At 45.2% G+C, this 17,511-nt stretch overlaps 1 protein-coding gene across 12 annotated transcripts in view; it reads right to left on the minus strand.

The window, feature by feature from the left end:
• LOC149366344 (uncharacterized) overlaps positions 1-17,511 on the minus strand; it is a 435,928-nt gene that overhangs the window by 41,782 nt on the left and 376,635 nt on the right. For 7 of the 12 annotated variants that reach the window (XM_089550271.1, XM_089550274.1, XM_089550255.1 and 4 more), the window contains 2 exons: positions 7,782-7,945; positions 4,864-4,961 (listed from right to left, as the gene is read on the minus strand). In XM_089550271.1, coding sequence (XP_089406397.1) covers positions 4,864-4,961; positions 7,782-7,877 — 194 coding nt within the window. In that variant the 5' untranslated portion in view covers positions 7,878-7,945. The remainder of the gene's footprint in view (positions 1-4,863; positions 4,962-7,781; positions 7,946-17,511) is intronic. The other 5 variants (XM_089550296.1, XM_089550283.1, XM_089550286.1 and 2 more) reach the window with 2 other exon arrangements.

Raw genomic sequence — 17,511 nt, forward strand, 5'->3', positions numbered from 1 at the left:
TGCTCTAATTGAATTCCTTATGGCAATGCTCCACCCGACTCCTAGACATGTATTTTTCTTTTTCCTTGCTAATGTTTACCTTTTCTTTTATTTTGCTTGTTCCGTTCTGTTCACCTGTGTTTGATTTGTATTCATTTTTTTTTTAATTTCAGAGTGCACTGCTCAAATTTTTATAATGTTTGTCATTTTTGTTCGCCCACCTGCTATGGTCCCTGCTGGGACTGGCATTATTGTAAATAAATAAATAAATAAATAAATAAATAAATAAATAAATAAATAAATAAATAAATAAATAAATAACGTGTAGACCGAGTTACAGCGGTAAAAATACGAATTCAGATTCCTCTCCAGTGCACCTTTAAGCACAGCTGCCAGAGAGGGGTGGTTTGGAGTTCTCAAACTAAATGCCCTGAAACAAGTTGGTGGATAAATGGTGCATGACAGGTTCACCAGACACTGTCAAGGGAGCAAAAATTCTTTAGACGCACTGATTCTCTTTGATAACGCTCAAGACAAAGTTACAAAATTCTATGTAGTCCAAGTAAACCTTCTTCAGAGAATTCTGTGCTTGCAAGAAAGTTGTAACGGAATATCGGGACTAAGATGCTGCAAATTTGCGTCCGCGCAGAAACGAAGCGTTCTCAAGCCATCCAAGCATGCTTTTTTTTTTATCCTACTCTTTTTATTAGATGCACGTTAAAGAACCCTAGGTGGTCGAAATTTCCGGAGCCCTTCACTCTGGCGTCCCTCGTAGCCTGAGTTGCTTCGGGACGTTAAAACCCCAATAAACCAAATTTCCATTTTAGGTCCACTTCTTTTTCTCATTTTCATCAATGATTAACCTTTGTCCTTAATTAACACAAGATGTATACTTTACGCGGATGATATGACATTATTCACTCAGGACAGCAATTTCACAAGCCTAATAAACAACACGTTTAGGCGGGCTAGTTGGTTAACCATCTTGAATAAACAGCGCGAACGAAGACGAGCACAAAAGACAAGAAAACGGACCACACAGCGCTGATCGTCCATTTCAGCGCTGTGTCGTCCGTTTTCTTGTCTTTTGTGCTCGTCTTCGTTCGTGCTGTCTAATAAACAAATTAAGCATGGACTTACAGAATATTGTTTTATGGTGTGAAAATAACTTGCTACATCTTAATCCTACAAAAACCACTTTCATGATATTCCGCTCTCATCAAAAGCATTTCATCCCGAGCCCACCCATTTATCTGGGAAATCATGTTATCACTGCCTTCGAATCCGTTACATTTCTCGGCATCACGCTTGACTGTCATCTAACATTTCATCTACACACCAAATCTGTCAGTACAAAAATTTCGTTTGGAATAAGGGTGTTAATAAAAACTAGACCTTTCTTTCAACGCCATGTTCTCTTATCCCTGTACTATGCTTTCATTAACAGTCACCCTAATTATTGCCTATCATCATGGGGTAATACCTATTCATGCCATATGTCATGTATTTCTCATCTTCAAAATCAAGCGCTTCGAATTTTATTTTTCAGCCCATACACAGCCACTGCTTCACCTCTTTACCCTGACCTAAACATTTTGCCGTTGAAAAAAAAAATAAAAGAACCCTATGCTCCGTGGTTTCTGTGGCTGTTGGCTTCTCTCATATTTATAACGAGCCCCTCATACCCCTTCCCTTGTTTGCTTAATTGCTTAGCGAGGGCCTCGGTTCTGGCAGCCTTGATGCCATAGGAAGCATAAGATGGTTGTCACACAGCTTCCACCCTCGCCGTTCGATGGCGTTCTACGTCACACCAGCGGTAACCCAGGACGTGCCACGTCCGCCGCTTACGAACATGGGTGGCGCTGATGAACACTCTCAAGATTAGGTTATCTGTAAACATAAATACCCCCGAAAGCAGAAGGTTTGACAGCCGTCGCCGTAGCTCAGAGGTATAGCACCGGACGCGTAATTCGGAGGTCGTGGGTTCGGATCCCACCGGCGGCATGTGGTTGTTTTTTCTTCTGCTTTTCTAATCAATTAGCTTTAAGCGACAGTAATATTCTTACTTGATTAACACCACAAAAAAATAAATAAATTAAAAAACCCCTATGCTCCTTGGTTTCTGTGGCTGTTGGCTTCTCTCATATCTTTAATCTTAGGTTAGGTCTTCTAATCTACCGCGCTCGCAATGATAATAATCAACTTCTCTGTTGTTCCGCATCTTTCCTTGCTAATAGCAATAACACTAGATTCTCTGAACAAAACAATATGCTTCTACCAAAAGTGAACACAAACTGTGGAAAACAAACTGCTTTTTTCTCCGCCATCAAAACCTGGAATTCATTACCACTAGCAATCAAATCCGCACGTTCGCAGCCCGCTTTCTGCACTTTACTAAAAAAAAAAAACATCTCCTATCAAACCATTCAGCTTCATGCCATGCTTAAGGATGCCTTAATCGTATTTTCTGTTCCCCACTCTGACAGCAAACGGTCATATTGTTACTCATCTCGAACCTCTTTTTTTTCCTTTCTTTTTCCGCCTCTGTTTTATATCTGCATTTATTCAATGATCATTGTTATCTGATGTCTTTCTGTGTTCTTTCTATTGCTCTTATGTTTTGCTGTTTTATGTCTTTTTTGTTAAATTATGCCCGCTAACTATTGTATAACTTATTCATTGCCGCAAATTACACTAATAGGTTTTAACTTGATTGTATACTTTTATTCCAGCTCCCCTGCCAAACTTATGCACTTTCCTTATGTATTCCTGATGGGAGGTCCCCCAGACAGTTTTCACTTTGGGACCTTCTACAGTACTAACTTTTTTATGAAACTTACAACTAATTTGTATTTCGTTTTAATAAACCTTCAAACCTTTAATAAACCTTCAAACCAATAAATCATTTTATTAGAACAAAAGACGTCGACGTTATCAGAATGAGCCAAAGTCGTAATTTCTGACTGCAGTAGCGAGAAGCTACGATTAGCTGTGTTGTTAAAGTTATAGAGCTATAGGGGCTATAGGCGAGGCTATAGGCGAGGCGATTTAAATAAAATTTGTTTGGTAAGCTCTGGATGTTAGAGAGAGCCAGTGCTGCCACGAAGCTCTTGTTGGTTGGGGGATGGGCGGTGGAAGGGTTCTCGCATATTCTCTTACCATGTAGTAAGAATGGGGGGATGGGGGCGGGGGTGATGAGTGGCGAGTTGGTTTCGGGGCGACAGAAAGGTGCCTGTCTGTATATAGGTGCCGATGCATGACAGCTTCGTTTCTCAATAGTTCGTGGGAACGTAGAGGCCGCGTGCGGCGGTCCTGTCGGCGCCCGCGTAAGTGCACTGCGTACGAGAAGCTCCCGACTGACTCGAGCTTCAGGAGAGACCAATTACTCGTGCGACGGGGTCTCCGAAACTCCTCAAGCTTCAGGGTTTTGTAAATGCCAAATCCACTGGCTTTTCGCCTTGTATCTATCTCCTCGCATGGATTATAGCGTTCACATAGCCGATTTACATTGATTTCGAGTTCGTTTCATTTTGTGGCTGTTGCCGTAGATTCGTCTTTTTGCCGCGGACAATAAACAAAGTGGGTTAAGTGAGAACAGCTCGCATTGCATTAAACAAACTTTGGCATATTTTATTTTATATAACAAGGTTGAATGAAACCCATCCACGTTCTATTTTTTTTTTGTCGTGAACCCATTTACGGTCCGGACCGGTTGGAACCAGAACAGAATGTCGCTCTGGAGCCGATCCCGGAGCTGAACCCGAAAAGCGTCAACCTGAACTTGAACCAATCCCGAAAAAATTGGCTCTGGCTTAGCTAGGGGTAAGCCTAGCTATCTCGAAGAGAAAAGCTGCGGCGATACTCGTGGTTTAGCTTAAGGTTGTACTTACGGTTACACTTAGGGTATAGCTTTCTGGCTTTTCCGAAACTTATTGTCTTACTATACAAATTTGTACAGAGGCAGAGGAGGAGACGCGCGTGTAGTGAATACCGTGCTGTCTTAGAAGGTTGCTTTAGAGACATGTACTGTGGTGTGCATTCCTTTCGGGTGTACACCAAGATATAAGAGACAGGCATTTGCTTTCCTTAAAAGCAATTTCCATTTCATTTCATTGTCCTTCAGGCCCTTACGGCGCGGTTCGGGTATCCAGCGAGATATGAGAGAGACAGGCGTCGTTTCCTTCCCTTAAAACCAATTTTCTTTTCATTTTCCTTCCATTACGGCGTGGTTCGGGTGCCTACCGAGATATGTTTCCTGGCGTACTGTTCGTCTTCCATTTATTTTTTATGCGTAGCATATTGCAATCACTCAGTTCAGCCCTTGGGAGCGGCCGGGCAGCCACCAAACCACGTGACGTCACGTGGTGACGTGACGTCACCAAACCACGTAAAAAGACAAAAAAAACAAAGAAAAGAAAATAATAAAAAGAAAAATAAAGGACGGCTGAGCATGGCGGCAGTTGCCACCGCCCCGTTTCAAAGGGGGCGCTCCTATCCATCCATCCATCCATACGTCACGGAGGAAAAGCTGCTGAGAAAATCGAGTGCCGCCAAGCAATACCTCGCGCAAAAAGACCGCGCAATATGCAGCGCATTGTTGGCTTAACCAAGCTAAGCCTGGGCATCTTTTCTTATTCGGAGATTTTATTTCTGTAATGTATTTTTTTTCCATTTTTGTTTGTATCAGCGGCGGCTACGGCGACCCCCTGCGCCATGCGTGACGTCACTGGGTTTCGCGCATGCGCAGAAGTGGCGAATCTAGGCTCTGGCTCACGCGAAGCGCGGTCTTGACTAGCCTAGTGAAGCTTTTCGCTTCAAAAATTACGGGTACGACACCCTGGTTGCGCCATGTTCGGGTTCAAAACAAAAGCGCTTCTCACTTACGTCTTGTCGGTGGAGTATTCGAATAGGCGGACCGTGTATCCAGGCCTCTTCGGCAGTGGTTGCTCGTGGTAACGCTTGTCGGGTAGCTCTATCCCATTCTATAAAGAAGAAAAAAAACACTCAGAGGGCATTTGAGGCTGCTTACCTGCTGTGAAGAAGAAAGCATTATTGCGTCATCGTGAGCGTTGGACCTGGACGCCGATTGCGCCCTGAGAAATGAAACGAAGACGCCCCTCCGAAGGCTGAATCCATAAACATCGGATCCAGAAAGGTCGGAGTGAAAGAGGCTCTAGGTTTGAATACCTCTCGCTAGCTGGCCTTCAACTTGAGAACCCATGCATAATAGAACGAGACACTGTAAGACATCACCCGCAAAGGTGTACGACGAACGCATGCGTCACAATTTTAGTACGCAAATTTGATTTTTTTTTGCGGAAAGTATACGGCCCAGTATCCTTCTATCTAACCAGTATCCTATCCAGTAAGGAAAGGGCCCAGTATCCATGTATCTATCCATCATCATCATCATCAGCCTGACTACGTCCACTGCAGGGCAAAGGCCTCTCCCATGTCTCGCCAATTAACCCTGTCCTTCGCCATTTGCGGCCACCGTATTCCCGCAAATTTCTTAATCTCATCCGCCCACCTAACTTTCTGCCGCGCCCTGCTACGCTTGCCCTCTCTTGGAATCCACTCCGTTACCCTTAAGGAGCAGCGGTTATCTTGCCTCGATTACATGCCCTGGCCAAGCCCATTTCTTCCTCTTGATTTCAACTAAGATGTCATTAACCCGCGTTTGTTCCCTCACCCACTCCGCATTTTTCCGATCTCTTAACGTTACACCTATCACGTTACTTTCCATAGCTCGCTGCGTTGTTCTTAACTTAAGCTGGACCCTCTTTGTTAGACTCCACGTTTCTGCCCCATATGTGAGTACCGGTAGGATACAGCTGTTGTATACTTTTCTCTTGAGGGATATTGGTAAGCTACCATTCATGATCTGAGAGAACCTGCCATATGCGCTCCACCCCATTCTTATTCTTCTAGTTATTTCTCTAATGATCCGGATCTGCTGTCACTACCTGCCCTAAATAGACGTATTCTCTTACTACTTCCAGCACCTGGCTACCAATTGCGAACTGCTGTTCAATTGCTAGACTGTTGATCATTACTTTGGTTTTCTGCACGTTAATTTTAAGCCCCATCGTTCAGCTCTGCCTGTCTAATTCATTGATCATGCTTTGCAGTTCATGTCCTGAGTGACTCAGCAAAGCAATGTCAACATCGAATCGCAAATTACTTAGGAATTCTCCATTAACTCTTATCCTCAAGTGTTCCCATTCTAGGCCCCGGAATTCTTCCTGTAAACAGGCAGTGAATAGCATAGGCGAAATCGTGTCTCCCTTCCTGACACCTTTGCTTATTGGAATTTTATTGCTGACTTTATGGAGAACTATGGTAGCTGTGCAGTTGTTATAAGTATCTTCCAATGTTTTCACATAACACTCTTCTACACCCTGATTCCGAAATGCCTGCATGACTGGTGAGATTTCTACTGAGTCGAATGCTTTCTCGTAATCAATGAACGCTGTATATAAGGGCTGGGTATATTGTGCGCATTTCTCTATCACCTGACTGATTGCGTCAATATGGTATATTGTTGGGTAACTGTTGTATCGTCTGAGTTTCGGTTTCGCTTTCACTTTGTCCGTACCGTGGCGCCAGTGTCTTGTGTATAAAATGCTTTTGCGAATGTTATTAAAGGACAGTCCGTCTGAGACCACAGCAGCCTCCTGACTCCCTGCGGCGCTCTCCCGGGCCCGCCACACCAAGAAGCCCGAACACTACAATGGCGACGAGGTTTATATTCGTTCCTGAGCCTTCCCTCGCTGCTTCAGCACCATGAGCGTCGCCATCCCACCGCCGCCGCCGTTCCTTCCCGTGCCGGGCCGTCGCGCTGTTCCATGGCCACAATGGCACCGCATGTTCGAAGCGTTCCTCGTGGCCTCAAGATCGTCGACCTTCTCACCCGAGCGTTTCGAGGCCCTTCTTCTGCACAGCATCGGTACAGAAGGTCAGCGTATTTTTTACACCCTGCCTATCCCTGTTTGCGAACCTTCACAAATCACCCAAGAGGTTTCTTCCGCGCATGCTGCCGCTGACGCAAGCACCGCCGAAGCCCCAGCCTCACCGTCGAGCCTATGCGAGGGTTGCGCCCTCTGGGTGTGTAGGCGACAGGATGGATGGATGGATGGATAGGAGCGCCCCCTTTGAAACGGGGTGGTGGCAATTGCCACCATGCTCAGCTTTTCTTTATTTTTTTTTTGTTTACTGTGTTGGCAATTCTCATTAAGATTCTCCATCAACTTTGCCCACGGTTTCCTACTATTCTAACCTTATGCCACATCTCTGCTTTTCAGCCACCAATCCTCCAATCGCTTTTTGCTGACTTCCACTGCAGATTTATTTACATGACCATTGTTATCTTTAAACCCTAGGGCCTCAGAAAGAGTGACTGTGCCTGCATCGACATCTGGATGGATACCATCACATTTGATTATGAGGTGTTCAATTGTTTCCACAGACGGCAGCGGCGCGGCGCCATCTGTTGGAGCGCAGCTGAAGCTGTTGCTAGGCAACGACGACTCAAGGTCGTTTGGTAGCCGCACCGCCACGAGCATACGCGACGAGCTGGTGGTGCTGGTGAAAAGCCAAATACCTGTTGAAAATAGACTTGGAAGCCTGGAACAAATCGCATAGGACACGCCTACCAGGTGAACATGTTATTAAAGCGGCTTTGGGAGGTGTGCATGGACTCACAACAATCCCGCAATAAGGAGTGCATGTTATGCTTGCAGAGCACATGAGCTAGCAACTTCGTGCTGACCCTCGGAAGATCACGAAACGAATGCACTTACCTGATAAAAGAAGTGGTAGCCACTTCGTTCCGCTGTTTCTTTTTGGAGGGCCATGAGGTCGAAAGGCATGTCCTGAAAGATGTCGTAGCTTGCCATCGTTGTCGAACTGCGGGCGGATTACCAACCTCTGCGCTGACGGAAGCAAACTGTTCACGGCTTCGCCTCTGCGAAGGAATATAAGAGGCTCAGAATGTTCTAGAACCGCACCTGCTGTTCCAGGGGCGCGAAGAATGAGGCAGTCTTTCAATTCTGCCCCGGAATCCTCCTGCCACAGTGTGAATAAGGTGATCTGCGGAGGCTATATATTAGCCAGGAAGTGCGGTTGTGAAGATAAGCCTAACTTTTATATGCTTGGCCGTGAAATTTTTTGTACAAAGAAATAGGGAGTAGCCCTGTTAGCGTGGAGCATTGGAAGACGTGAAATTGAAAAAGGAAAAGTAACAATCAAACTCTAATGAATAATAAAGATTGGAAAGCAATTTCCGCCCCGTTGGACCTGCTGCCTCAGTGCCGACTAACTATGCAAGACATGCAAACATTTACAAAGAGACACTACGGTTAAAAGTACGGCAAGCGATTTCAGTTTCGATATAAAGACCAGTTTTGACTGCACATCGTCTAATATTATCTACATGCTCCAGTGCTCCTACTGCCAGAAACAATATATCGGAGAAACCGGACAAACAATGAGTGCCAGATTAAACGGGCACCGGGCTGACACAACACGGAATGAACAGAAGGCAGTGTCGACCCATTTTAATCAACGCCATCACAAATTCGACGAACTCAAATTGTTCATTCTTCAGTCAGCCTTCAAATCGACAAGGGACAGAAAATACAGAGAAGCATTCCTAATCCACAAATTTAAAACACTGCAACCAACAGGGATTAACATGTCCAGAGGAAACCTGGAATCTCTCAGGTACATTCCAGGGTCAGCATAATTTTAAATTAACAAATGTCTTGCACGTGGTCAGACTATTTCCTAGAACCTCACATACGTATATTGTCGCTCCTTGCACCCTTCCCACGTCATATCTTCCACCACATTTCCGGCCTTGTCACCCTCTCCCTTTGTTCACCTTTTTTTTCTCTCTTCTTTTTCTCCTAATCCCCTGCTACCAGTTCTCAGAAACCATGACACTCCTGTTACCCCCTCCGCCCCCACTTTTTGGCTTTGTCTGAACACGAGCCATTCCCCCCCCCCCTGCCTTGTCCTTCCTGGAAATGCCCCCCTTCCTTTCTCCTTCCAGTGCCAGCCTCTTTTTTTTTTCTTGTTCTCATTTCCCTGTACCGCGCTGACTAATCCTTTTATCTGAGTTTTGCAGGTTCACCCAGCGCCTCCCCCCCGTCGCAGCCCCTTCAAAGCCTTTTGTTCATTACACCCCCCCCCCCCCCCCCCCCCCCGGATATAAGTTGTTCCACTATTGCAGCCTAACGAATCATGATTCACCTCCCTCCCCTTCCTGACACGCATCCCCTCCCACACCACTTTCCTTCCCCACCCCCGGGGCCTTCCTCCTCGGAGCGAAGGCCCTATTTAATCCCTGCCGATGATGAACGCTTTGCCCAGACGAAGACAAGTCCCCTTGTCGAAACGTTGGCTCTAGCAACCTGAGGTTTTCCCCTCCCTTGTTCATTTTGTGATCGATCTGGAAGAGGAAGTAAGGCGTGGTCTGTGCCAGTACATCTTTGGTAGCCGCGAGAACTTGTTTTGTACACTTCGCAATAACCGATGGCTGTATCCTGATAATGGCAGGCTCACGAGGCGCCTGTTTGGTATTTTTTGCGACGTCCGAGAAATGAAACTATTAAGCGCGAGGCTTTCATTTCACTATATCTCGTACACAATTCTGAAGTGGTCATACATGCTACCTGATTTCAAAAGTGCGCCTTTTTGACGCTGGAATCTTTCTCTTCTGCGGAACAACTGGTGTGATATCGTTCCCTGACCCGACTATTTGCTGCTGATCTCTGATTTGGTGACTGCTGTTCTGCTGAAAACAGGGATCTATTTGCCAAAATGGGCATGAAAAAAGCTGCATTGGATAGATCTATCTTGCTTATTTTTTGTTCTTCTCATCTGGCAAGCCAAGAAGCTCTAAAAGTGTGCGGAGTACGTCTTACCATACTCTCCTGAAGAGCTCCATCGCAGCGCGCATTCGTGAATAGAAGCCATATCATCACTACTAAGGTTAGGCCGGGAAAATAATACTACGCCTTGAAAGCAACCTGATTTGTGGTTCTGTAGACCTAGGATTTGGACGTTATTAGTAAGCATTGCATAGGCAGGACAGCAGTTGTGGTTTTAGAGCTATTGCTGCGGCCAATGATGTTCCCACGACTGAGGGTCCACCGCCTGACACAAAAACCAAAATGCCCAACTGCTGCTGCAGCGCGAAAAAACCGAGTGGGAGATAACGGGCTGACAGCGCGATGGTCACCGCGGTCGCAGCGTAAAAGAATACATTGGTTAGCGGAAGGGAGGCTGAAGTTCGAAATTGCGATATGAATTCATTGAATACACACTAGAAAGCGACACTCATTCTCTGGGGTCACGTGATACCAGGCCATAACATCGAGGAACCAATTTATTGGGCTTCGCAATCTTTAGTATTCTGCATGTCGTCATTTCACATCCGAATTCTGAACAGGTGGTGCGTAGCATGGCGTCGCTAAGGTAGATGGGTGGAGGAAGGAGATGCACGGCAAAAAAGTCTGGCCTACTGGCCGCTTGCCTAGGGCAACATGAGCCTGTGCAGTCTGTCTTATCATTATTGTTCCACTTTGGTCTAAAGTGTGAAAAGTGATTTGCATTTGATCTCCCGTAGCCTTTCCCTGCGAAAAGCGCGGGTTGTCTCACCCGGAATACTTCTCACTCACCTTTCACCCTAGATATGTGCCCTCTTCTGTTATGGTCACCGTTCCCTTAGAATCCTGCCTGATATGCCGGGTATTTCAGGGAACACTATCAAATATTTTTTGAAAAATAGGCTCTGTAGGGTAAAATTATGGCTTTTGTGTCGTGGCATTGCAAGGTCTGGCGGACACCAGAAAACCAGCGGATCATCTTAACTGGTAAGCTGGTTAACTAATCTCCAATAATTAATTTTTAATTATTTGAGCAAAGCGCCTGTTTGAAATTAGAGACCTGTAGTCGGTCGTTAGTAAAAGCCATATTCGTTTTTAGAATCTCAAAAACGCGATTACCCTGGCGCTGCGGGTCGACAAAAGTTATCTTTTTCGATTAGTTACGTGCACTGGTGGGGTTGCTTTCCCTGCACGCTTTCAAAAGCGCATGTATTTTCGCTCGGTACCGGCAAACTTCGTCGAGCCACAGTGGTGAGGGCAACTGGATTTTCGAAATTCTGAAAACTGATGCCGCTCTTACTAACGAGCGGCTATAAATCTCTAATTACAAATAGGCGCCTCTCTAGTAGTTAAAAAGTTAATTATTAAAAATTTGTTAGCCAGCTTACTACCTAAGACGATTCACCAATTTCCCCGATTAAGGTGCTTATGACGAAGCCAGTGGTGGGGATTAACTAGACACCCACAGGTAGCGAAAAATGAAACAAAGGCAGCTTTACAGACAATTAATAGGGGAAAAAACAGTAGGTGTGTATCAAGTAACTGTTGGTCCCTAGAAGAACGGAGGTCTCATTTTTCTAAACAAGCTTGCTACTTGCATATAAAGCGCGTCACAACCTCTAGTGCAAATGAACACTGAGATAATTCATATTTAAAACTGCGCGAACAAAAACAAGGACCGAGCAAGAACACAGTAACACACACAAGCGCTGACTTCCAACTTTTGGAAGTCGGCGCTTGTGTGTGTTACCTAGTTCTTGCTCGGTCCTTGTTTTTGTTCGCGCAGTTTGAAATATAAACTATTAAGACCAACTAGCCCGCCAGAAGATACTTTTGAACTGAGATCATCTTAATGCAGAAAAAAGGACATCGAGGACATCTAAAAATACAGACCAATTTTCACTGGTATTTACTGATGTATTGCTAACATAATTCAGTAAATCAAAGAAACAATCTGGCTTTCGGCAGAGCTGCTAGAGCGGCGACCATATGACACCATCGGTCCGGCGACCAAGAAATGCGCAGAATAGAAGTAACCCTTATATATAGTCGTCATGCGTTACGAAAGTGCATTCGATTGAGAGGTCCTGTTATGCAGGCATTGTTTAACTAGGGTGTCGGGGAGGAATTATAAGTAGAGATAGTACAAAATATATTCGCTGCACCGCGACTTTTGTTGTGCACAATGAAAGTGGTACGTTTTAAATCAGGAATTCAGTCCAGTAGAGAGAGACGACCTGTCGACTGATATTCACCGCGTGCTTAAAGGAGGTGTTTAGCGACCTTGACATGAGTGAGTTGGAGATAAAACGTAATGGAAAATAGCTTAGTAATGTCAGCTTCACTGATGTCTTTGTCTTCCTGAGTAACTCAGTGGACAAACTGCAGAAACCGATTGAAAATGGAGGCAGGAAAAAAAGAATGGTTAATGAAAAAATTAATATGCGGAAAACAAAAGCAATGTTCAAGAGCATGGCAAGAAAATAACATCTTAGTGTAGTCACTGTATCATAGGAAGTGGTAAGGATATATATGTCCTTATTGCAAGTAGTGGCCGCAGACCCAGGCATCATCATCATCATCAGCTTCACTACGCCCACTGCAGGGCAAAGGCCTCTCCCATGTCTCTCCAATTAACGCTGTCTTTTGCCAGTTGCGGCCACCGTATACCCGCAAACTTCTTAATCTCATCCACCCGTCTAACTTTCTGCTGCTCCCTGCTACGCCTGCCTTCTCTTGGAATCTACTCCGATACCCCTGAGGGCCACCGGTTATCTTGCCTTTGCTTTACATGCCCTGCCCAAGTCCATTTCTTCCTCTTCATTTCGACTAGGATGTCATTAACCGGCGTTTGTACCCGCACCCACTCCGCCCGCTTCCCAGACAGTGTAATAACTGGGAGAATTAGAACGAGGCGAATGGTGTTTGGCAGGTACTTTCAGATCATCAGTAAGTTTAGTAGTATATCAGAAGACGAAAGCACATTACATTTTCATCTTATCTGCATTTATTTACGGGGAAGAAACTTGGAGGCTAACGACAAAGGCTGAACTTAAGTAAAACTCTAGTTTGGGCGAGTTGGTTCATGATGAAATAAAAACTGGTATGGCGCAAGAAACGGGGACACAGAAGGCACACAAAACACAGGACTGACGCCAACTTTCAACTGGGGTTTATTGCACCAAGCCTGCCTTTTATACCACAACCAAGCCATATCAACGAAAGCGTAAACGTTGTACATATAAAACGGCAATTCATGCGACCACTGGCAATAAAGTAACGCTGATCATAACAATCTAATCTAAACAGAGCTTGGGAGGCCAACTTATTTTCTGGCCAGCAGAAACACATCAACCAAGGCAAAAAAGAAAAAAAGAAACAAGGCACTGGGGCATGACAAATCCACACTAACGAATTATGAAACGCGTGATGAAGGCGAAACAGAGCAAAAATTCGAACGACTATGAGATAAAACCACGTGAAAAAAGATAACCAACAATAACCCGGCAAAAAACATGACCAACAATAACGCGGAAAAAACATGACCAACAATAACAATAAGGAGGGATGAAGTCTGAAGATACAGTACCTAGCGTCAAGTGATAAAAACTGAAGATCATTCCTGAAGAACAGTCGTCTTAGCGTCTAAGAATCTAGAAATTGTAAAACACCGATAGAAAGGACGAAATAAGACCACAAAACCAAGGGAAATCTGCGAACTACAAAAAACCTTCTATAAAAGACGTCTCGGCGCTGCTAAGCATAATGGAAGGCCTGCTAACGCATTTGTTGCCAGCTTTTTCAATGAAATATGCCTCAACAATTTCTCTCTCAGTTTTATCTTTCCCACTCTTTAAAAATCTAGCTTTCTCGAATTCGGGACGGCAAATAGAACAGCTCTTGCAGTGGTCCACCAGGAAGCTTCTTTCGTTGTTGCGCAAGTTTCGGGAATGCTCACTTGCACGCTCATTAAAACAACGCGTCAGCGTTACTTTATTGCCAGTGGTCGCATGAATTGCCGTTTTATATGTACAACGTTTACGCTTTCGTTGATATGGCTTGGTTGTGGTATAAAAAGCAGGCTTGGTGCAATAAACCCCAGTTGAAAGTTGGCGTCAGTCCTGTGTTTTGTGTGCCTTCTGTGTCCCCGTTTCTTGCGCCATACCAGTTTTTATTTCATGCTGAACTTAAATTGAGGTTAGCGCAGTGGTCTATGGAAAAGAAAATATGTGCAACCTTAAGAGATAGTGAGAAAGCAGTGTTGGTCATGTAATGATTGCTAGGTAATCATATCGTACTTCATATCCAGAAAACAAGTGAGCGTTGTCATGGCATGCAATGCAAAGGAAACATAACTGGTGCGACCTTAAGGTCAACTTAAGGTCACCTTAAGGTCACACCTTAAGTTCATACCATGGGTTTCAAGAAGAGGCAAGTGAAGCAGGAGGCGCGAAAGACTCAGGTGATCGATTGAGATTAGGATCTTTGTGGGGACAGGGCCGAGTTTATTGGTGAGAACTGGGAGAGCCTTCTGTCGAGCAATGATCGTAGTGAAGCTATTGATGATGGCATACCCATGTGTGCACTAGCTCCTCGACTGCTAACACGGTCATTTGCAAGGGGGAAGGGAGCGTTGTGTACAACCGGAGCTCCGAATGGCAGCGTGCTTTCCTCCTCTCCTCCCGGCGGAGAACATCCTCCTCTCCTGCGCCTTTCCGGTCTCCGCCCCCTACCGCCATCAAGAGGGACTGCAGTGGAGGCCGGATGTGTGCCCGTCGCGAAGAAGTAACCTATTTTTCATACAGAGGTGTTTTGTTACCAGCCAATGGATGGCATACGAGTGAGATGAACATAGAGCCGAGGAAACTATAAAAGAAATAATATAGCGTGGGTAACCTGGGGAAATCGTTAAGAATACGGAACGATTTGCTTTGAAGAATGGAGCCGGTTTGCACTGCCGTGTAGCTGAATTCAGTCCACAAAGGCAGAAAATTGAAAGCAGTGATGAAGACTGGTCAACGAAGACAGCTCGAAGGCACTCAAATGTTGGAAAGCAAGGACTAAAAAACAAATTTCTTTACGCAATGACACCGATAGTCTAATTCGACTGAAATCCTTATCAAAACTAATCCTTATCAACACTAATACGCCCTAATCTGGAATACGCCGCCGCCATATGGGATCCCCATCATGAAAAACTGATAACTTTGCTTGAGCTAGTTCAAAATAACGCTGCTCGTTTTATCCTGTCCAACTTTAACCGTACCGCAAGTGTAACAAGCATGAAAGCTAATCTTTCTTTGCCTCTTTTAACATCCCGCCGTCAGACAATTCGTATGAGCCTCTTTCATAAGCTATACCATGATCCCATGCTACATGATGGCATCATTTCGTCCCCCAGATACGTGTCAAACCGGATTGATCATCGTTACAAAGTTGGCATTGAAACGTGTAACACTGTAACTGCATTTCAGTCTTTCTTGCCTCGTACATCACGCGAATGGAAGCGCCTTCCCGCAGATATAGTCGAAATAAGTGATAACCAACATTTTCGTTCTGCACTAGCTAACATTGTATAACAGGAATATGATAATACTTTGTTTTATATCATGTATTGCATCTGTTTATGTATTTTCTTGTTTTGTAACCACTCCCCTCTTTAATGCTTTTGGCCTTGAGGGTTCAATAAATGAAATGAAATGCAATAAAACAGCATGTACCTAGAAATGACATGAATGAAAGCGCTGCAAAATTTGAGTTTATCTGACCTGATAAATGAAACCAGCTTCTAACCTGATTGTTGGGTGTTTATCGAAGTTACTTGCCATAGTAACCAACAGCTTAGTAAGGGCGCGCTAAAAGGAAAGATTGCAGCAAAGGTTTGCAATGTTTGGTTGTTTACGTGGAAATCCACCTCACATGTCTTTATCGCTTATGATGCAAGATGCGACCAGATTTATATCGGTTGATCGCACCGAGGCGGAGCATATTGAGCGTTGTTTCAGACGGTCGTGGTTACTTTGCGCTTTGTATCTCGATACTTCGTTGTCAGCTTTAAACTGAGCGCCGCCCAGAGCGGCGGGCATTCTGTTCGACGACCGCCGAGCACACTTGTTGCTACACCGGCGCCGAGTCACTCATGTCTTTGCGTACGTGAGTCAGCAGCCGAATGACGAGTTTCGTTTGGAGGCCTTATTGCTATCTTCCTGCTCGCCGGAGTGCAGTAACCACTACGTGACATTAACTTGAGGAAGGACTACCGCTTGACCAATATCCTACTGCTCGTAAACGCAGCTGAGGTGGTTTCTGTGCAAACATTGGCAGTGGTTTAGCTCTGGCTAAACCTGGAGGATTGCGAAAGCAACGAGGAGAGAGAGAGAGAGGCGATGGAGAGCGCGCGGCAGCGGCGGCGGCCCCGGCACGCTATAGTTATGCGCCGCTACTGCGCATGCGCAACTGGCGAGCGCGGCGGCGGCACCTCTGAATCACCCGCGCAGCGAAGGCGGCGGCGCGACGGCTGTGAGCCATGTGACGTCACTGCTCTTCGCGCATGCGCAGTATGACCTTTCGCCAGCTCCGCGAAGCGGCTTGGCGACTCGCGTAGTGTTGCTTTCGCAACAAAAGTGCCTTCGTTACAAATAATTACAGTTCATCAAAAATTGAGTCCCTACTTTGCTCCCCTTTTAAACCAACCTACAAAATGACGGGTGGTGTTACGTCATCTCCATGATGGGTAGAATTCCTGTCGACCAGAAAACGACGTGTCTGAGGACAAAACGCTTTCCTTGCTGGACAGCCTATTGCTTGAAACGAAGCTGCCGGAAGTGAAAGCAGTTAATCGACATATTTATTTCGTAATGACTCTACAGTAATATTTCCCAGGAAGCTCAATTTACCATACTTGTTCTTAAAAAAGGCCTCGCCATGATTAAAAAATTACGGAGCGCGCATTAGACTGTCCCCGTGCTTTAAATGCGAAAGCATTTTTGTTTTATTAAGGCGAACGCCTTTAATGACTCATACTGTCGTCCGTTTACAAAGCGGGTCACATGCGTTTCACTCCGGAACTAAAAAAAGTAGAAGAAAACCGATGATTGCTGCAGATAGAGGAGGAAAAAATTAACTTAGAAGCCAAGTTTGATGACTGTAGATTAATTAATTAATTATGGGCAAAAATGTCGAAATTGCGTCGAAATAGCGCGGACGTCGATATAACCACGGGAACGGTGTGACGTCACATCCACCGGTAGTCGCGATGGCATTGTGAAAATTGTCACAGAATGGCCGGAAAAACGTCGAATTTGTGTCAAATTAGAGAGAAAAATGTTTAAAGTCACTGAACAACTCAAACTGTCGCTGCGGTGGCTCAGTGGTTATGGTGCTCGGCTGCTGACCCAAAAGACGCGGGTTCGATCCCGGCCACGGCGGCGGAATTTCTTTCGAGGAGAAATTCTAGAGGCCCGTGTACTGTGCGATGTCAGTGCACGTTAAAGAACTCCAGGTGGTCTAAATTTCCCGACCCCTTCACTACGGCGTCTCTCATAGCTGGAGTCGCTTTGGTACGTTAAACCCCATAAACCAAACCAAACCAACAATTCAAAGTAAAAAAAAATGACGTTTCGGAACCCGTACGGGTTCC

Source organism: Amblyomma mixtum, chromosome 1 (genome assembly GCF_055824585.1).
Source record: "Amblyomma mixtum isolate Tamu chromosome 1, ASM5582458v1, whole genome shotgun sequence".
Taxonomy (NCBI): domain Eukaryota; kingdom Metazoa; phylum Arthropoda; class Arachnida; order Ixodida; family Ixodidae; genus Amblyomma; species Amblyomma mixtum.